General features: G+C 48.4%; 3 protein-coding genes across 4 annotated transcripts in view; 2 read left to right on the top strand and 1 right to left on the bottom strand.

The window, feature by feature from the left end:
• CYTH4 (cytohesin 4) overlaps positions 1–3020 on the bottom strand; it is a 40541-nt gene extending 37521 nt beyond the window's left edge. The window contains exon 1 of the mRNA XM_042890425.1: positions 2927–3020. Within this exon, the coding sequence (XP_042746359.1) occupies positions 2927–3020 (94 nt within the window). The remainder of the gene's footprint in view (positions 1–2926) is intronic.
• A 96-nt stretch (positions 3021–3116) lies between these two features.
• RAC2 (Rac family small GTPase 2) lies at positions 3117–12281 on the top strand. 2 transcript variants are annotated; one of them, XM_042890381.1, is made up of 7 exons: positions 3117–3332; positions 5847–5918; positions 7456–7573; positions 8954–9016; positions 9767–9926; positions 11101–11235; positions 12033–12281. In XM_042890381.1, exons 1-6 carry the CDS (start codon positions 3298–3300, stop codon positions 11229–11231), a joined length of 579 nt encoding a protein of 192 aa, XP_042746315.1. In that variant the 5' UTR covers positions 3117–3297; the 3' UTR covers positions 11232–11235; positions 12033–12281. The 2 variants fall into 2 exon arrangements, with proteins under 2 accessions (XP_042746315.1, XP_042746316.1); XM_042890382.1 differs by lacking the exon at positions 12033–12281 and having other exon boundaries at positions 9767–9930; positions 11101–11161.
• Positions 12282–18697: 6416 nt separating this feature from the next.
• Positions 18698–19906, top strand: SSTR3 (somatostatin receptor 3). Its single transcript, XM_042890301.1, has one exon. The coding sequence runs from the start codon at positions 18698–18700 to the stop codon at positions 19904–19906; it is 1209 nt and encodes a 402-aa protein (XP_042746235.1).
• Positions 19907–20804: the final 898 nt, after the last annotated feature.

Below are 20804 nucleotides of genomic sequence, written 5' to 3' on the forward strand. Positions count from 1 at the left end.
GGCTCACTTAGTGGTGTAGGATGCAATTTCCTTCAGTTTCCTTCCCTTCCCATTCCTTCAGCATGCACAGTAGAGATATTTCAGTGTAGCAGGCACCAGTTGTTCTCAGAGCTATTATAATGTGTATTATTTGAATTTAATATCCTGTTTTTAATAATTTAAATATGATAGAAATAAAACTGTTAAAATTCTGCATGTAGAGCTCTGCTATTCCTCTGCAGAGCGACTGGCAGAGGAGGGGTGTTTATAAATTCACAACACAGATCTCTGACTTGGAAGAAAAGCCAGCTGGTCTGGCTATCCACACCAGTAGCAGGCAATTATCTTCCAAAAGCAATTTGCCCAGAATGAGGATGGAGAAATTCCACCTTGCCAGGACTTCTACAGCTCTATTTTGGCCATACAAAGCTGCAGTGTCTCTGAAATGGAGCTCATCTGGGCATGGTTCTCTACAGTCCCTTCTGCCTAACTGCTTTGATCTCAACAGCAGGTGAGTGGTCCTTGTTCATCTCTGCCAGCAGGTCCCACTGTATGCCTGGGCAGGTTTTCACCCAGTATGCCTTAGCCTGGATCCCATACTAAGTGTCTTCATGTGACCATCACTCTGTCCCAACTCACACTCAATATGTTCTCCATCTCTTTCCATCTCTTTAACCCCCAGCCTTTCCACCCCAGGTGATCACTCTCTGTTCCTGCCATCCTGCATCTTGCCATGCACTCCGGGGTATTTGAAAACTTCAGTCAGAAGATCTGATAGGAATAGAAATGTTCTACTAGATATGATGATTCCAAATGCAATTTCAGAAATGTCCAGGAAGGGGTTTCCTGCTTGCCCGTCCCAGACTGCCTGCCCCTGAATCCTTAGGGACCCTAATTGTCACTCAGAAATCTGCCACAGAGAGTTCCCAATGCATCCACTTGTGAGCAAACTCCAATCAGGTCATAGTATCATAGAATCATAGAATCACAGAATCATAGAATCATAGCATCACATAATGGCTTGGGCTGGAAGGAACCTTAAAGCCCACCCAGTTCCAACCCCTGCTGTGGGCAGGGCTGCCACCCACCAGCTCAGGCTGCCCAGGGCTCCATCCAACCTGGCCTTGAACCTCCAGGGATGGGGCATCACAGCTTCTCTGGGCAGTTGTGCCAGTGCCTCTCTGCTCCCTCAGTGAAAAACATCCCTTAGACATTTCATATAAATATCCTCTGCTTTAGTTTAAAAACATTCCCCATTTTCCTGTCACTATATATATCCATGTAAAAAGTTGTTTTCCCTCCTGTTTATAATTTCCCTTTAAATACTGGATTGCTCAGTGTTCCAAAACCTTCCAAGCACAGATGTGATACAGTTTTTCAAACTTTTTTGATAAATGGACTGATGTTAAGCTTGAGCCATCTTCTAAGATGGCAAGTCGCCATCTTCTATTTCTACTGAGTCTCTACCTCCTGCTCGATCATATTTCTGCAGCTGCCTGCCCTTTCCAGTTCCTAATGCTGCTGTCCCTATAGCAGCCTTTGTGACTCTCTCTTCTGTCCTTCTCTGACCTGTATTCCCTGCATTTCTACAGCTCATTCCTGCTCTTGCAGAGCAGCCAGTGGGTCTCCTCCCCCACTCCCTACCACCCGCAGAGGGAACACCTAGTACAGCTGCTAGTTTTGTGCTTCTGACACAGCCGCAAGGCTTGGAAACGTTTCACGGTTGAATGTTTTTGGGTTGCAGCCAACACTGAGTGACGGATCAGAAAGTGCTACACACCTGAATGGGTCGACTGCAAAAACCTCCCGTGGCTGCAGCAGCACAAAGGTCACCAACCTTTGGAAAAGCAGTTTCCCTCAGCATTCCTTCTTTCAAGAACGTGCCAGCTTAACACCCACTGTTCTCGGCCTAACAGGCCTCCTGACAAACCTGGAAATTCTAATTAATTCTGTGTCACCACATCCCTTCCTCTCTCAAGTGCGCCTCTATCTGTCTACCCACCAATTCAGGCTGAAGACATGAACAAGTCCACTCTTTTCCAGGCATAGCATTGCAAGCTAGGGGAAGGAGGAGCTTCAGACTCATTTTGAGGAGTGAAAAGAAGGAGTAGAGCTCCACGTCTCTTATTTCTGAAGGTGATTGCGTCCCTCTCTTTGTTGCTTAGCTCTAAAACTCTTCAAAATTCTGAGGACAAGATGAGGAAATCTATCAGCAGCTCTCATGGGCTGCTTTAGCACAGAGTGGTCAGGGAGAAAATGGTTTGCGGGGACTCTCTTGCACAAGACTTAGCTCTTCTAGTAGCAGCAAGAGAAAGAAAATTCATTACATCCTCTGATGTGTTTACTCCTCTTCATGACAAACACATAGATACACTCAATGCTTTTTCCTACTAGTAATTCAGGAACAGATGAGGAAGAGGGACAGGACTTTATTGCTCCAGGAGTGGTGGGACAAGCAGCCATGGGGTAGATGCTACTTCCAAGGGGCTTAAGTTCCTTGTTCAGTCTTTGAAGAAAACACTATTTCTCTCAATATTTCACCACTGACACTGAGGAATAGACCCATTAAAGCTGGAAAGACCAAGATCATCCAATCCAATCTCCAGCCCATTCCCACCATGCCCACTGACCATGTCCCTCAGTGCCACATCCACACGGTTCTGGAACACCTTGAGGAACGATGACTCCATCACTTCCCTGGGCAGCCTCTGCCACTGCAGCATCACTCTTTCAGAGAAGAAATTCTTCCTAATATTAAATCTAAACCTCCCCCAGAGCAATGTGAAGCCATTACCTCTTGTCCTTTTGATACAGGGAAGACATGAGAAATCTTCAGTGCCTCATGTCCTTTGCTACTCTCACTGCAGATCCCCAGGCCTGTTTGCACCTCCTTCAAACTCTGGATGCTAAAGATGAGAGGGGAAAGCCCACTCTTCCAGTTTCTCACCCTTCTCTAACATTGCCTCAGCTCTCATGCAAAAGCAGTTTGGTGCCCCCAGCTGTTGGCTTGAATGGGGCAGGAAGGCAGTGGGTTGAAACATGTGGTGTGAAAAAAAATTACAGCAATAATCTCCCAAACCACAACCGTACATGCTCCGCCTTCAGCTAACGGCCTCACTGCAGAGTTGCGGTGGGAGGGGAGGAGGGACCAGAGGGCGATTGAGTGAAGTTCCTTCTTCCACTTCCTCCCTCCCTGCAACCTGACCCCTTGCTTCAGCTCAAGGTCTGATACCCAAATTTGCCCGTGTCTGCCAGCTGTTTGCCTTGACCTGACTTTCCTTTGCCCCAGGCACTGTCCTCCACCACAGGTCTAAGGACATGCAAGCCATCAAGTGTGTCGTGGTGGGAGATGGGTATGTATCCCCTTCTTTTTCTCTGGGAGGGAGCGGTGGTGATGAGGGGTGAGGAAGAAGGTCACTGCTTGCTGAGACCTCCCCAGCTTCATGTCTTATCTCTTGCAGCTCTGCATTGCATTTTTTGCTACTCTTTCTTCACCATGGCAAAGAATATGGCTCTGAAGAGCCTGGGGAGGGAGGAGAGGGTGCTTTGAAGGGCATCTGCAAAAGTGGAACTGTCACTCACAGGCCTGGCAGATCTGGCTCACATGCAGGAGGCAGTGGCATGGCATCACTGACAGATTCAACCTATGGGCAGGAGTCAGATTGAAAACCCGAGAGGTGCAAGTGCCCTGCTGCAGGGGAATGGCTCCTTGAAGGCTATCTGCTCACTGGGGCTGGCCAAAGGAGGATGCAGAGCTATGGTCCTGATGATATATCCTCCAGTGTCTGCATGTTCAGCCTTTCTCAACATGTTGTCCCTTCTTCAGTGTGTAGGGAGAGTGTTTGGTGATGGGTTTCTTTGGGCACAAGGAGAAGGGGATCACAAGGGGCATAGGTTTATACCCCTTGGAGGCGTGCACTGTCCATGTCCCATGATCTTTGGAAATCAATCTAAGCTAACAAAAAGTGAGGCAGTGCTGCTGGGGACCTGGGGGACAAGGTTTGTGGTCCACTGTCCTATGGGAGCAGTGGATGAAGGGAGCAGAGTCCAGCAGTGAGCAGGTCATCTGGCATGGAGTTGGTTAATTCATTTCCCAGCTGGGAGCTGGCCAGAATGTTATCTGGGGCAGCTATCAGGCAACAGACGAAGAGATATTTGCAGCAGCCTTACTCCCCACAGTCACTTCCTCCTTCAGATCTATCCCAGGGAGGAAGAAGTCTGCAAACAACAATAGATGTCAGACATGTTCTCAGGGCTGGGGCAACAGAGTGGGAGGAAGAGACGGGGACTGAGAGAGTTCTGTGTAAGCATTGTTACATCTTGGAAAAGTCCCTGAAAGGTGCAGGCTAGAGCTGGAGGAACAACAACACTGGGCATTGATATGTTGCCCTGTTAACCCGTAGTTTCCCCTTCACATATTACGCCGACTCTTGTAAACAAGGCAGCATTCCTCTTATAACATGGCTAACTCCACTACATGTCCTTCTGACCTCAAACCCTCCCAAATCTTTTGTCCGCCCCACAATTCTGTTTCTCTTTATACTTCCTCACCCTCCACCTAGTTGTCTAGTCACCACCCAAAGCTCTATGGTTTTATTTCACACCCTTCACCTCCCTCCCACCCATACTAGTCTTGTCATTCTCCACCAGCTCAACCCTACTGACCACAGGACCTTCTGCCATCACTCAACTAAGCCCCTCATGTTCCCCCATAGCTGTTCTGGCCTCATAGCCATCCCCATCACATATCCCCTGCCTCTTAGCTCTCCCTGAGTTCAATCACAGGACCTGCTTTGCCATAACCTTCTCCTCTTTGGTGACCCTTGATGCTCCTCTTAGTTCAACCACACTAATTCAGAACCATCCCTCCCTTCCATGCCTAACTCACCCCCTTGGCACCACAGGTCTTCTGAGCCATTCTGCATAGAGTGAGCCTCTGTGGTCATCTGCAACAAGAGCTAAGAGGGAAGCTAGGGAAAAAGAGGGTACTCAGTGAGGCAGATATAAGAATGGGAGGTGGCAGAGAGAAAAAAAAGCATCAGAGCATGCTGAAGTGCTGCTTCATCTTCAGCTGCTTCAGAGTGTGATGACTGAGGTAGATGTCTTACCACTAGAGCAAAGATGCCAACTGTGCATGTCAAGGGCACATCAATACATACAGCCATAGCTCTGCAAGAGAAGACTTTGCAGGTACAGATGAAAAGCTTGGAGGTTGGTTCATGGCCAGATGGAGTGTCTCCACCAGTGCTCTTGCCCATTCTGTCTTGTGCTGCTACTCTGACTTATTTCTCTCCATCCTCATGCAGTGTGTGGGTGGGGGAGGCTGAGGAAGGAGGAAGCACCAGCTACATGTGCAAAAAAGTGTGAGCAGCTTCAGTCAGCCACAAGGAGAGGCATCTTGCTGGTGGCTTGCAGCTCTTGGTAAGGGTGATAGTGCAGCTTGCAGTAGTTCATAGATGGTGCAAATTGTCAAGGCTGTAGACAGCTGGAAAGCTTAGTTCTGACATTTCTGCACAATGACACAGTGTGGCTATTCTGGCTGTGAGTGTGCAGCACTGTGCACACTGGGAAAATGGGCTCTTATCCTCACCTGGATGCAGTCTGACTGAGGGATCTCCATACCAGATCATAAAAACAAGCATTTGTGCTCAAAGGCAACCAACTGTTCTGGGTGAACATCATGTCTTCCTTCCATCTGGTAGTCAAACCTATAGCTATGTTATGTCTAGTCTTGTGAATATGTTAATCCTTCCAGGGTTTTCCTAACAAACTCTAGCTTTGAGTCATGGGAGGGTTTCTCCATCTCACCACTGGAAGACTGCCTGGACTACCACTGTTCTCAGCTATGTTTCTTCTTTCTCTTCCAGAGCTGTGGGGAAAACCTGTCTCCTTATCAGCTACACCACCAATGCCTTTCCAGGAGAATACATCCCCACTGTGTGAGTGACACATCTGCAGTCTGGGGGTGGGTGGGAGGCAAGGAAAGCAGGTTATAAAGGAATGTAAAGAGTCCCTGTTGCAAACCACTGTACCAGTGGAGGAAGAGATGCCAAACCAACGTGACTTCAGGTTGTCATTCACCTTTCACTAGAAGCACAAGTGGCCTTATAAAACCAAAGTATAAATGGAACATTTGGAAAACATAAACTAACCCAAGGCTCTAAACGCCTGCTAAGTTTACGAGTAGTAGATGAAGTCTTGCTGCCAGACTACAAAAAATGGACCAGACCCAGAGAAAGTGGTTTTCTGCGTGAGGGACCACACAGGCTTCCTTGCTCAAGGTACCTGCTGTCACTGAAGCAGGAACTGATAACCCTGGTGGTAAGAGCACAGGATTCAGGTAAATGTCAGAGCAGAAGGTCTATGCAATAGACTGTAAGCAAACTTACGGTTGCCTTACTACAAAAAAAAGACATAGAAGCCATGGAGTGTATCCAGAGAAGAGCAACAGAGCTCTTGAAGGGTCTGGAGCACAAGTCTGATGGGGAGCGGCTGAGAGATCTGGGGTTGTTCAGTCTGGAGACTCAGAGAGTCTCAGGGGAGATCTTATCACTCTCTACCACAATCTGAAAGGAGGTTATGGTGAGGTGGGGGGTGTCGGCCTCTTCTGCCATGTAACAGTGATAGGATTAGACATAATGGCCTCAAGCTGCACAAGGGGAGGTTCAGGTTGGATATTAGGCTATTTTCTTCTCAGAAAGAGTGATGTTGCAGTGGTTCAGGCTGCCCAGGGAGGTGGTGGAGTCTGGATGTGTTCCAGAACCATGTGGATATGGCACTGAGGACATGGTCAGTGGCCATGGCAGGGATGGGCTGACATTTGGTCTAGATGATCTTAGAGATCTTTTCCAGCCTTAATGGTTCTATGATTCTTAGTCAGAGTAGCTGGATGCATTTTTCTCCCCACATTGTGTGAGGTATGTTTGGAGATGCATACCGTGCATCCTCATACAGCACCATTGAGATACAACTACATGCTCCCTAAAGTGGGAAAATGAATGCGTCAGATTGTCATCTCAGGTACAAGAAAACCTGAACGCCCTAGTTTTTACTCTGGACCAATTTGCAACAGAGGCAGAAATAGTGATTGTGGCAGCAAGAACCTCTCTCTTCTTGGAAGCCAGTTTGTGTAAGAACAGCGTACCTTCCTGGGAGTGGCTGTGAAATGGCCATGTATTTGTGGGCTGCATATCATTTTTCCTCATGTCTGAGACTCGTGGTTGGAGATGATGAAAGGAGGCCATTTTGTGTTCCTTGCAGTAAGACTTATCTCACAGTGGCAGCGTGTGTCATGAGCTCGTTCAAAAAGTCTTTTCATTGCTTCCTTCCTGTCACTGGTTTCACTTATGAAACATGAAAAATATACTAGAAACAACAGAGAAGAATCTACCCTTTGCCCTGAGAGGCACAGAGTAAAATTTTTTGCCCCATCCCTCTTCTACTTTTTGAGCCTCAATGTATGTCTCTGCATTTCAGGTTTGATAACTATTCTGCCAATGTGATGGTTGACAGCAAGCCTGTAAATCTGGGGCTATGGGATACTGCTGGACAAGAGGATTATGACAGGCTGAGGCCACTCTCTTACCCACAGACGGTGTGTCACTCCATGCTTCTCCTACTCTGGTTCTTCAGATGTGTTTTCTTTCCCTGCTGCAAAATCAACATTTGTCAGACAGCAATGATAGTATTGTTCCCTTCTCTCTTTGTCCTCTTCTGAGAATCCCTATGTTGATATACAATACCTGGAAATCCTAAAGGTAAAAGATATCAAAGGGTGTTTTGGAGTCCTCATCTACTCTTCATTACTGAGAAGCAAGGAAACTGAGATCCTCAAAACACTTATGAGTCCAGCTGACACTGGTTTTAATGTGGGATAGCTGCTTTATAGAGCCCTGAGAAACAAAAGCCCTTCTTAAGAAGTTAAAGTGGGTGAGGGAATTTAGGAGCAGGGGCAGGAGATTTCCACATTCCTGTGAACTCCTATTTTGGCTTCTTTAAAAGAGTGAGGTTTAAAAGAGTGACCTTTAAAGAGTGAAGGTTTATAAACATGTATTTGATCTGCTGATGCCTCTGCTAAGTCCACTATTCTAGCAGAATAAATGGGTGATTCTCCCCACCTTTCCTGGAGGATATTTTTCCTAGAAGTCTCTTGGAAAGCACAGAAAGAATCTGCTGTCTCAAGAATTGGTTTGAAGGTTGCCATTGCAACCAAAAGGGCTGGAATTGAGGCACTGTTTGTTCCAGTTATGTTTGGCCGCTTGAGAGTTAGATGCTTTATGTATACTGGCTGCCTAGACTCCTTCTGCACACAGTGCAAGCATGCCTACTTCTCAACGACATACTTGTAGCTACCATAGAACATGTGCCAAGCATAGGTGGGTAAAACTTTTCTGAGGTGCTTGTCTCTGGTGGCTGTAGAAATATGGCAGAGGGCAGGTTGGGACTAGCACTCTAAATTGAGATAGCTGAAGTTGGATCAAATATATTATAACTCTGAAGAGTTGCTTTGGCTTTGTTTTGTTTTAAATTGAAGCCCAAATTGTGCCATGCCCAGAAGTGCTTATCCATACTCTGCCTCATTTGCTTCCTGCATGCCCACTTTTGGGGTTGAATGTCACTTTGTCTCAACAGCAGGCAATGACAGCTATCTGGTGTTCTCTGAGAAATGAACTGAACACTCTCAGACCGTTTCCCATACAAATGAATATTCTTACCACAAAAACCCCATCCTTATAGCTAAACGCTTGTCTCTTCTGATAGTGGTGGCTATGGTTACCATGAGTCAGGAGACTAAATATTCTTCCCTCCCCTAGAGGCAATCAACAGCAGTCTGGACAGTGTCAGATGGTGAGAGACAGCTTTCCCCAACATGACCCATTTTGGTGCCCACCCAGTTCTGCAATCCCTTCCCTGCCTCCCGTATTGCAATCCCATACACTCATTCTAACTCTGTACCATGGTTGCGTGCCTACAGGATGTCTTCCTGATCTGCTTCTCCCTTGTCAGCCCAGCATCTTATGAAAACGTCCGTGCTAAGGTGAGACAGAGCATCTTTGCCCATCAGTGGGTGAGAGAGTGAGTTTGGCGTTGGTCTTCTGAAGAGTTGACTGTGGATGGAGACTACTAAGGGGATGTCTAGAGCTAGGGGGGTAATATTGTTTTCTGCATACGTTAGAAGGAATTGAATGTCAGCCTGATTTCTGAGTCTTTTATGCATCAGCTCAAAGAAGGTGGTCAAACCCACTGAAGAATTATATTTTTTCTTGATGAGCTACTCTGTGTGAGACCACAGGCTTACGTTCTGATGGCAGCTTTTATCCAAGACTGTCCATAGAATATGAAAAGCTGGTACCCACATCCTTTGTATAGGAAGTGAGGGAGGAAGGAGAGATGGAGAAAAACGTAGTGTTTCCTTCCTGCAACTCTCAAGTTCCTCCTTGGGTTTCAGAAAGCTATGAGGGATAGAGAACAGCTTACGTTTTCATTAGTAGATTGTATTTAGCACTGTCTCTCCTTTCACTTCTCACTATTCCCCTGCACTGGTGTCTGAGTTCCTGATGGATTCAACTCATGCTTTGAGCTCCATGTCTGTAGACCCAGCAACAGGGGCTGGTCTGGGCCAGGCTGTAGTGCCCAACACTCAATGGAAGGGCATCTTGGAAGGACAGGGTGTCCTGTTAACGTTTTTGAGGGTGCCCTTTTATTTCACTCGCGCATGTCCTTTCTTGTCTTTTTATTTCACTCATGCATGTCCTTTCTTGTCTCTGCAATTTTGCTCCCTCATTAGTGGTTCCCCGAGGTGCGACACCATTGCCCCAGCACTCCCATCATCCTGGTGGGCACAAAGCTGGATCTTCGTGATGACAAAGACACCATTGAGAAGCTGAAGGAGAAGAAGCTTTCTCCTATCACATATCCTCAGGGTCTTGCCTTGGCCAAGGAAATCGGTATGTGCTTTGCAGGCAACACTGAAAAAAGAGAGGCAGAAGATAAGGGCTTCCTCTCAACCTTTTGAGGCTTCCTTAGAAGTATATCTGAAGAACAGGGGGCATGGGACAAAACGCACTTCAGGAGACTTAGGAGGGAGATGTGCTTCTTGAGGAAACATAAACAACTCAAGCCTCTGTCTTCTGCCTCTCTCTAGACGCCATCCTCAATACACACATAAATATGCACTCGCACAGTCTGCTCCCCTTTTACTCTGCTATTTCTATCTGGGCCAATATTTTCCTGTGAAAGCCGCAGCTGCTGTGTGGGCAGAGGCCTTCCGGAAATAGGCAGAAGACTGAGTTTTCTAACATCTCTCAGGAAGAGATGCAACAACAATTTCCTCAGATATCTGCGTTTCACCCCCCAATCTGGGCATCAGCTTCCCCCTGTATTTTGGGACATTGCACAAGTGTTTGCACCAGGTAACCTCTTGTCTCAGCTGTGGAAGAGAGGGTGAGGAACACAAGTTGAAGGACAAGTTTTCAACTGACTGTTCAGAAGTGAATGTGGGAAGCCAGGGTAGCATAGCCAGCATCACACAGCCTCAGATCTGACAATGGGAGTGGGAAATAAGCAAGTCCTGGTCTTGTACAGCTGAAACAGCTTTGCCCTGAGGTCAGGATTGCCTGAGTCAGAGAAGCATGCCCTGATTTTGCTGTATGGATTTGGTCACATGAGTTGTGTTTCTTCAGTTTGGGCAAGAGCCAAGTGCCTTGCTCTGCAGCACAAGATTTCTGAGAATTGGGACTGCAGAGCTCCAAAAGTGAGGTGCTGTGTGATTTAAGATGCCACCAAAGGTTCTTGTGATCAGTCTGAATGACACTTGAAGCATAAGGAAACTAAAACCTCATCTCAACAGGAGATTCAGGTGATGTTTAGGTATACACATCAGGACATATCTGCAAAACAGGCACTGAGGGAGGAGGGCGTTGTGGCTATGAGGTGATTGAGTCAGAGTTGTGCTGCTGACACAGATACATTCCTCCCTCTCATCTTGACAGCAATCTGTGGTATTCCTCCTCCTCTTGCATGGTTCTGAGTCAGCAGCATTCACAGCAAGCTCCTGCATACCCAACCTGCTTACCCCCATTTCCTCCCTCCCCATTACAGCACCTGCTTTCCTCCCAACAGACTCTGTGAAATACCTCGAATGCTCAGCGTTGACACAGCGTGGCCTGAAGACGGTGTTTGATGAGGCCATCCGAGCAGTCCTCTGCCCACAGCCCGCCCGAACGAAGAAACGAGCATGCAGCCTTCTCTAGGACAGTAAGTGTGAAAGGGATCCCTGGGAAAGACACCAGTGGCCATGTCCCTGGAGGCTCAAGGCGAAGTTAGAGGGCGCCCTGGGCAGCCTGAGCTGGTGGGTAGTAGCTCTGCCCAAGGCAGTGGGTTGAAACTAGATGACCTTTAAGGTCCACTCTAACCTAAGCCATCCTATGATTGCTGCTCCTGAACCCACGTGGTTAGGATCTGTTGCATCTGGTGGAATGGGCCATCCTCCTTAGGGACAGGACAGAATGTGGTAGGATGAAGACTGTGGGCACCTTGTCCATTGCCTGCCCTTGTGCAGGTTTGCACCCATCTCTTGATGCAGGGAGGCCCAGAATTTCTTGTCTCTGCCCTCACAGAAACTGTCACCTTCTGCCATAGAAGGAGCAGCATCCACATTGCCCTGAGGATGACCTGCTGTGAGCTATGTCAAGCCACAGCCTTTATCTACAAAGAGTGGTAAAAAAGCTGTTCCTTATTTATGGGAAATTGCCCAAATAGCTCTTCCTCTTCTAAGTTCTTGCTCAGTTCAGGGGATGTTTTGTACTGCTGTGCACTGGCAGACTGCAGCTGGGCCCCCAGGACCCCTTTGCTCCTCACATTGTCCTTTCTTGCCCGTCTCATCAACTCAACGATGCAAGGCAAAGCTGGCCAGAGTCTGAGGACAGAGAGGAGCGAGATCTTCCCAAGCAGGACCTGGCCCTTTCCTTCTCCCCCACTACCAGGGCAAAAGGAGGGAGGGCAGGAGTATGACTGGGCTGGTTTCATGAGGCCTGTTTTTGTTTTGGCTGCAGGTTCTGGCCCCATCCTGATGCCAGGTTCAGCCTCACATGCAGGAGAGCGATGCCTCCACCATCCCGGAGCTCAGTACCTTCTGGCGGTCACTGTGCTTTTTACTTCTGCTAGCTTGAAAGACTGTTGTGGGTCTTCGGCACTGGTTTGTCCATTTACACAAGTGCCCCATGCCCCGGCTGCCCCATCCTCACCACCTTTCAGATCACAATGAGACCCAATAAACAGACCAGTCCATACATCCTTGCCAAGCCCGTGGTGCAAATGTTGTGTTAGCCAAGACAGCACGGTAGTCACGGGAAAAAGTTTCCTCATCCCCTAGCAAGGCTTTCCCTCCTCTGCAGACTTTGGGAGGGGCCACCCAGCCCCAGACTGCTCTCAGTTTGCAGGGTGCTGGGGACACCCTTTTACCACAACACATCTGCACAAACACTGCTGGTTGGCTGTCATAGGTGGTCATATTGGTATTCACACTTGGTCACACTGCCAGGCACAGGCAGAACGAGAACAGGAAGGGGGAGGGCAGAAAAAGATAAAAAATACAACAGAGGAATGAGTCACCAGCCCAGACAAATCGCCTCCAAGTCACTAAAATTAAGCTGGAGAGAGTGGTCCCAGCGGTACAATGGATCTGGCAGCTGTGAGCACCTGCCTTGCTGATGCATTGCAGGGACTTGAGAAGCAGAAGTGCTATGGGGTGACTGCCACCACCTCCGCTCGTGGGTGGGAGGAGGGCTCCGGGTGAGATGATTGGCAATACAAAATCCTGCAGTCCTGGGAGGGCACAGGGAGCTGTGGAGTCAAGCCAGCTCGCCTCTCCTGGATGCAGATCTGCTGCTGAATTCCAAAGGCTGTGTCCTGCACAAGTGGGTGGCATGAGTTGTGTCAGCAGTAACACAACATGGCAAAGCCCTTGGGGTACCCTTCTGTCAGGGAAACTTCTCTGAATTCAATGCATGGCTGTGTCTGGGTACAGCAGCTCAATGCAGTAATATGGTTTAGACAATGCTTTCAGTTATATGGTCTGATTTTTGAATGGTTCTGTGTGGAGCCATGAGCTGGACTCAGTGATCCTTATGGGGCCTTTCCAACTTGGGAATTCTATGATTCTGTGGTTCTATGGAACTCTAGCCACTGATATCTGCATAGCAATCCTGGAGGATGTCCTGCAGCAGCAAGTTCCATAGATTGCACATGAGCTGTCAAATGAATTGTCCTAGCTCGGTTTAAGATAACATAAATTGCGTCTACACCAATCCAGAGAAGCAGAAAAAACGTCTGGGCATGCACCTGTGGAAGGGCAAGGGACAGATCCCTTTGAGATTGGGATCCAGCCTCCTTTAAACAGTGTAAACATTACTCAAATCACTGAATTCCCACTCGCTCTCTGGTTTCCAAGCTTTTACCATCATACTGCATTGAATGCTCTGTCCCCTACTGCATGCAGTGATGCAGAGGGGAGAGGCTTGCTATATGCATGAAACAAAACGGGTGTATCTGCCTGCCACTGGACAGGCACAAGGTGAGCTCTCCTTCCAAGACAGCCCAAGCAGCTTGCACAGCCCCTGTTGGAGCTGCTGAGAACGGAACAAGGCTCCAGGCTTGTAATCAGGTGGACATTGGCCTCTTCTCCCTGGTAACTGCAATAGGATGAGAGAGAGCCTCCTCAAGTTGTGCCAGGGGAGGTTCAGATTGGATATTAGGATATTCTTCTCTGAAAAAAGCGGTGCTGCAGTGGCACAGGCTGCCCATGGAGGTGGTGCAGTCACCATCCCTGGAGGTGTTCCAGAGCCGTGTGGATGCGGCACTGAGGACATGATCAGTGGGCATGGTGGGGATGGACTGGAGGTTGGACCTGGTAATCTTAGAGATCTTTTCCAGCCTTAATGATTCTGTAATTCCACGCTGACAAGCCCTAATGAGTGGACCTCTGCCATTATGCTTTTTATTCTTCTAAGGCACAATTTACGTGGACTGCCTGTGCAGTGCTGCAGCCACCTGCCTTGCCATGACAAAGACAACCACTGGGTGCTGCCCATGCCATTCCTTCCCCATTGAGGTCTCACATCCTCTGTGTCTCCAGACAATGTTGCCAAGACTTCAGTTATCCTGACAACTTTGTAACTTGCCTTCACATGCTCACCTTTGAGGACCACTGGCTGGACATAAAACTGTTGAAACAGATTCAGAAGTCCAGTTTTTAGGCCACAGCTAAGTTCTGATCACAGGGATGCTCTGCTTGTGTTGAGGCTTGAACCATCCCAAATGCCCATAACTCCTATGCCAAATGTCAAGAGCTAGATGACTACACAGCACAAGGAGTCACAGCTGCTAGATGCAGCATAGAGAAGTGGTGAGAAGTATAGGGAAGCACTCAGAGCAGGGAATGAGATGGGGAAATCCTAATTTCCTTCCTGGAGAAGAGCTGTCACAAAATAACTTGATTTTTTATCCTGCCTCTTTTATTCTGGATCTGCCCCTTGCAGCACAGGTGAAAACTAGTGGGAGAGTTTGGGGCTGTCATTTTTTTTTTCCCCAATGAAGGTGTAAAATACATGACATACTGCAAGGAGCTAAGGGAGAGAGAGCTAAGACAAACAGCCCCCTCTTTGCCCATCTACCTCCCCACCCATGGGGTACAGCAGAAGCAATAAGCATTTGCATGCTCAACAACATCCCTCTTCCTGAGCATCTCACCAGCCAGAAGGGTTTGCTGTGTCCCTGCAGCAATCAGCAGTGGTCCTGCCTGCAAGATGCTGCCAGCAGGTTGCTCCTCCGGGGGGAGAGTGGGGAGGGAATTGCAGAGTGCTTTGCACTGCCACCCCCATCTCACAGAACAGAACCTGGCAGAGCCGAGCCACCCCCCCCCCCCCCCCGCTACACCATTTTGCAACACACAGATGCTCTCTGCATCCCTCTCATCTCCCCTCCACCCCCTCCTTCCACCCTGCTCCTCCGTCACCGAACCCGCTGTCTCCCACCCCCTCCCCTGCACTCTCCTCCTCTCTTCTCACTCCCCTCCTGTATTTCTACCCTTTTCTCTCTCCATTTCACTCCTTTCTCCCTTTCATCCCTTCTCCCATCGCTCAGCCCCTCATTCTCATTCTCTGCCGCCTCTCCTGCGCCGGGTGCCCATTGGTTGTCAGGATCCGTCCCCCACCAGCTGCCACCCCTCTCCATCTGCCGCCCCTGGCCGCCAAGCCCCCCTCTCTGCAGATTGACGGTGGACCAGGGGATTTGTTGGGGTCCTCAGAGCCACTGATGTGGGGCTGAGGGGCCTGGCACCCCTGGATGGCCACGGCCACGAGTGGGCCCTGGGGGTGAGGAGGAGACGTCCCGCAGCAGTCAGGGATGGAGCGATGGGCAGGTCCAAGGAAGAAGGACTTGTGGCTCTGCTGATAGGATATTTTAGACTCCCTCCCTTCTGGGACTGCTTTCCTTTAAAAAGGGGAAGGGGAAAACTATGACACGGATTCTCACGGTGAAGCAGAGGAAAATGTGCATTCCAACGACACGTAAGTACCAGGCAGCTCTGTCTGCTCTTCCCAGCTGTCTCCCGCGGGCATGAGTCCATGCAGAAGTTAACTCTGCCACCCCACAGAGGAAACATTCTGACTCCCAGCTCTGCCAGCACCCTGCCACCTTGCTCAACCTGCAGTGAGGCAGGGGCTGTCCTGAGCTGGAACAGGACCTTGGCAAACAAGGTGGGGAGGGTGGCAAGGAGGTAGCAAGTTACCGGGCTCAATGGTCTCTCCTGGCTTTTAGCCCTGCTTTGTAGACAGGCTTTAGCATCCTCCTCCTCCCAATCAATGCAGAAATGTAGAAAAATGTCTATATAGATATATAGATACTTAAATTGGTTGCACCAACTCCCAGCTTCCTCCTATCTCTCTGCCCACACCTGCTCTCCAGCTGTATGGGCCAGATGTATTCTGGCAGCACCTGTTGGAAGATCCCAAGTCTCCTTCCACAGATTCTGTCCACATCATTAGGAACAAACCCCAAGCAGATGCCAACACACTTCAGTCCGAAGCCAGTTTTCCTTGCCACTTTCCACCTATGCATGTGCTGCCAGAGCAGTGTGGATCCAGCCCAAATTAGGTACTGATGTTCTGTGGTTGTTCTGTCAAACTAGCCAGGGCATTTGATGTGGAGTTTGAGCTGGTAGATGGTGCCTGACAAAGTTAGTGGGGCACAGATTGACCACCCCTGCTTAAAGACAAAGTTTGCCCACCAGGATTGTACGAGCAGGAGAATTCATCTTCTGCTCCTTACAGTGAATCAGTGTTTCATATTGCATGCTTTAGCATTTTTATAGGGTTTTTGGACCTCTGAAGCTGGCTTTAATGTATTGCTAAACAACAATCTGAACAACCAGCTTTGAAGTCTGGACCCCAGATATTTCCCCATATGCTTTTCATACCATCACAGGTGTCCTCATATGTATTTATCATTTGTGGGGCTTTATCTCCAAATGCCCTTTTGGAAATTCCTGTGCATGTAGAAGGAACATCCTAAAGGGATTTCTAACAATGTCCCCACATTTTAGAGGATCATCTTTTTATGTACACATTGTTCTGTTCTCTGTTTATGTTCACAAGGATCTTTTTCCTCAGAGTAGACATTTCCTTCTCCTTCCTCCAACAAAGGCTAATGGGCACATATGTCACTGGAACAGCAGTGGAAAAAGATCTTAGAGCTTGGAAACAAGTGTCAAATTGCATCTTACTCTGTCCATTCATTGCAGATAATCATCATGCATGGGACAGCCCAGTACTGCAGAACCTCAAGAGATGGGCTTCCATCAAGACAGTGTGTCATGTCACAGCCCAAGGCACCTTCACATAAAGAAATGCAAACAATTCCAGTCCTTCAAAGCTCATTTAAGTATAGCAGGAAACATTTATGCAATAACCAATTGCATAATTAAGAAGTTGTGGATGCCCCATCCCTGGAGGCATTCAAGGCCAGGCTGGATGTGACTCTGGGCAGCCTGGTCTAGCGCCCCTGGCAGGGGGGTTGAAACTGGGTGATCCTTGAGGTCCTTCTCAACCCAGGCCATTCTATAATTCTATGACTGGGCTTACGACATAGTTGTCCAGTTGCCTCTTCCTGCGGTCTGTCAGATGAGGTTCTTTCAACATAAGATATGGCACACCACACTGAAGTCTGCTGGGTTTTGCCTATCTGATACCTAAGAACCATCCAAAACTGAGCTCTGCCCTGAGGTTTCCAAAAGCTGCAACGACATCAACAAAAAAGACAAAAAGTTGTACATCAAGACATACATGAACAATATTGAGATCCTCTGTAGACTCCAACTGGGAGAAAATTTTCTGGAGAGCTTCTGGCCTCCTGCACATAGTTAATGTTTGGAGTTCTTTCCTTTGAGATCTCCAGGTTTCATTTCAAGAGTAAAAGAGCTTCAGAACCCTGAGAGATCTGTATGAAGGGGAACCTCAGGTCCCTGGCATTTCCACCAAGCCATCACAATTTCCAAGGAGCCGGTTCTCCAGAAAATTTTGCTACAGCTGGAGTGACTCTGAAAACATCACACATCTGCCCTGCATAAGTTATGCCAACAAGTCTCTAGTTTGGACTCCGTTATATTTCTAGAGCCCTGACTGAGGACAAAAGGCATTCTCTCCCCTTCTCTGTCTCTCCTCTCCCTGCAGCTCTGCGCCCAGTGTCAGCAGAGAGCTGGTAGAGGACAGAGAGTTTGTTTGTTCAAAGCTCTCTCTGAGTGAGCTGAGAGTGCGGTTTCCATGCCAAAGCCTGATGTAATGGGCAATTGGGCAACTCAGATTAGGAAGCCTGGGACACTGCTTTGGTGTTGTGAACAGCTGGGGCAGGCAGAGCCACCTCAATTAACAGGGAGCAAGAGGAGAGAGAGAAAACAAGCCAAAGAGACAAGGGAGAGCTCTGTGCTTATCCCTCCTGAAGTACCCAAAATAATGTAGCTCTTATTTTACTTTCAAACCAGCATAACACAAAACAGCAACTCTTCAGCTCAGGTGCTGCTCTCAGTTTCCAGGCTTGAAGTAAGTGTGGAGATGCTTTAATTTCTGCTGGTGAGGCTAACAACCCCATGGTGACCTCCCAAGTCCAAAATGAGCTTCAGGAAGAGAATATTCGGTGAATGGAGGATCCAAAGATTCCATAGGCACTTTGTCCCTGGATATCTCCCCCTCTTTTGTTCATAAGGCACCTGCTCCTCATAAATGAGAATTAGGTCTCTCATATCTGCTCCTCCAGTGCTGTAGCCATCAACAGAAAACAAGGAATTTCCCCGTACCTAACCTACTCTTCCCGGATGATCTTTTCCTAGAAGAGAATATCCTCTTATCCCACACTGAGTCACGTCCCTGTTTATCCTGCTGTGCCTTCTGCACCTCTCAAGTCTGGATGGGATCAGTACTGTTCTGCATGTTCCAGTGGCTGCCTGTACCCACTCACCCATCTCAACTTCCCACACCTGTTCAACCCGTAGACGTGAAGATGTAGACCCGTAGATGTAGACCTGTAGATGTAGAACCGTAGATGTGAAGGTTCTATTCATGGCTTGTTCAGCTGTCAAATTGCTGCTGTAAATTTCTTCTCTTCTCACCTCCAGGTTGCTAATTGATCCTGCAGGGAGACTTTCCTCACCTTCTTTTCTGCTTCTGCTATGGACACTTCTGCTTTCAGCCTCCCCACGCCAACAGTGTCAGAGGAGGGGAATGCCTCTGATAGCTGGGCAGGCTTCATCAGCCCCAACAGCTCCACCACCACCACCAGCCCTGGTGTGGTTGTCAGCGGTGTCCTCATCCCCGTGGTTTACCTCATCGTCTGTGTGGTGGGGCTAATTGGAAATTCTCTGGTCATTTACGTGGTTTTGCGACACTCTGTGAGTGAATCAGTGACCAATGTCTACATCTTGAACCTGGCCCTAGCTGATGAACTCTTCATGCTGGGTCTGCCATTTCTGGCAGCACAAAATGCCCTATCCTACTGGCCATTTGGGTCCTTCATGTGCCGCTTGGTGATGGCCGTGGATGCCATCAACCAGTTCACCAGCATCTTCTGCCTGACAGTGATGAGTGTTGATCGCTACCTGGCTGTGGTCCATCCTGGGAAGTCCTCCAAATGGCGAACAGCACGAGTGGCCAAGGCTGTGAGTGCCACTGTGTGGATGCTGTCGTCCATAGTGGTGCTGCCCGTGGTGGTCTTCTCAGATGTTCCTTTAGGTATGAGCACATGCCACATCCAATGGCCAGAACCTGCCTCAGTTTGGCGAGCTGGATTCATCATTTACACTGCCACTTTGGGCTTCTTCGGGCCACTGCTGGTAATTTGTCTCTGCTATCTTCTCATTGTTGTGAAGGTCCGTTCTTCTGGCAGAAGGGTGAGGGCTCTGTCCTCTAAACATAAGCTTTCAGAGCGCAGGGTGACTCGCATGGTGGTGACTGTTGTGGCTGTCTTCGTCCTCTGCTGGCTCCCCTTCTACGTCCTCAACATAATCAATGTTGTTTGTCCACTGCCAGAGGAGCCGTCCCTCTTCGGTGTCTATTTCCTCGTGGTGGTGCTGCCATACGCCAATAGCTGTGCCAACCCTATCATCTATGGCTTCCTCTCCTACCGCTTCAAGCAAGGCTTCCGAAGGGCCATCTTCAGGCAGTCCCGCCGTGTCCAGAGCCAGGAAGTGCCAGAATGTCCCCCAGAAAAGTCTGATGATGAAGGAGAAGAAAAGGAGATCAGCAAGATCACCCAGAATGGCAATGACAGACAGGAGCGCCCTCTAAGCAGCAGGGCAGGAGAAAGCAATGAGCAAAAACCACTCCCTGAGGAGCCTGTGGGCTGTGAGAAGAGCAGCAAGCTGCATGTCAGCTATTTATGATGGAAGGGATGGTGCAGGGGAAAGAGACTGGGACATGGCATCCCTCCGTGCTATCCTATCTCAGAGACAATGTGAGAAGTTGATACAAGGCAATATTACAGATTATGCTTCAAGATGAAGAGGGCTCCATCAGCTTGTGGAAAAAAATCCAAAGCATTGTACTTGGCTTTGGAAGGGACACCTAAATATTGTGTGGCAAGAAGTAAAGGAAGGGCTGGATCTAGGGAGAGCAGAACAGGATATGGGAACAGGCAATATGGAGAGAGCAAGGTCTGTCCTATGCTGCATGATTCACCTTTGATCACCCACCTATGAAGAGCATGAGCTACCATGTGACTGGCACTTCAAGGAAATGCTCAAAAAGGTATAAGTGATGTGTGCCTCTGAAGATCTAGAACAGGCATCCCAGTGTCTTGGTTGTCTTCCTGTGGACATGAGAAGCGGTTTATCCTGGAGTAAGAACAAGAAGGACAAATCTCTGCAGCTAAGACCCACCAGCAGCCTGTTGCATGAATGGCTGACATCTTTTTAGCTCTTCAGAAAGTCTTAGGGACAACTTACCCCCTCACTGGTCCTGGCTGGAGACCACTCGATAATGAGAATTACACAGCAGTGCAAAAGGGACATTTCTTTCCCAAACTCTACAAACGTCAAGCTTTTCTGGTGACTGCACCCTGATAGAAGACGTAACGAGTAGAAAATAAGCCAGTGAGGCATGGGTTAGAGGCATGTTTCTTATAAACTGAACTGCCTTTTCTCTTTTTCTCTCCCTCAGCCTGGCTGTAAATAAACAAAATGCCTTTGGACTTAAAAGCCAACTGAGCAGAACAATTCTGTGTGTTTAGGAGAAGAGAGATGCTATAGATTTGGCTCTCCTGAGAATACACAATCTCTTTGA

Source organism: Lagopus leucura, unplaced genomic scaffold (assembly GCF_019238085.1).
Source record: "Lagopus leucura isolate 7727_CA_CO unplaced genomic scaffold, USGS_WTPT01 Super-Scaffold_100159, whole genome shotgun sequence".
Classification (NCBI taxonomy): Eukaryota; Metazoa; Chordata; class Aves; order Galliformes; family Phasianidae; genus Lagopus; species Lagopus leucura.

Excerpts from the sequence above, each read along its gene's own strand:
- RAC2 (XM_042890381.1), top strand. The coding sequence starts at position 3,298 with ATGCAAGCCATCAAGTGTGTCGTGGTGGGAGATGG. Across the intron at positions 5,919-7,455 it reads GGAGAATACATCCCCACTGT|GTTTGATAACTATTCTGCCA; the intron begins GTGAGTGACACA and ends TCTGCATTTCAG. Across the intron at positions 7,574-8,953 it reads CACTCTCTTACCCACAGACG|GATGTCTTCCTGATCTGCTT; the intron begins GTGTGTCACTCC and ends GCGTGCCTACAG.
- SSTR3 (XM_042890301.1), top strand. The coding sequence starts at position 18,698 with ATGGACACTTCTGCTTTCAGCCTCCCCACGCCAACAGTGTCAGAGGAG.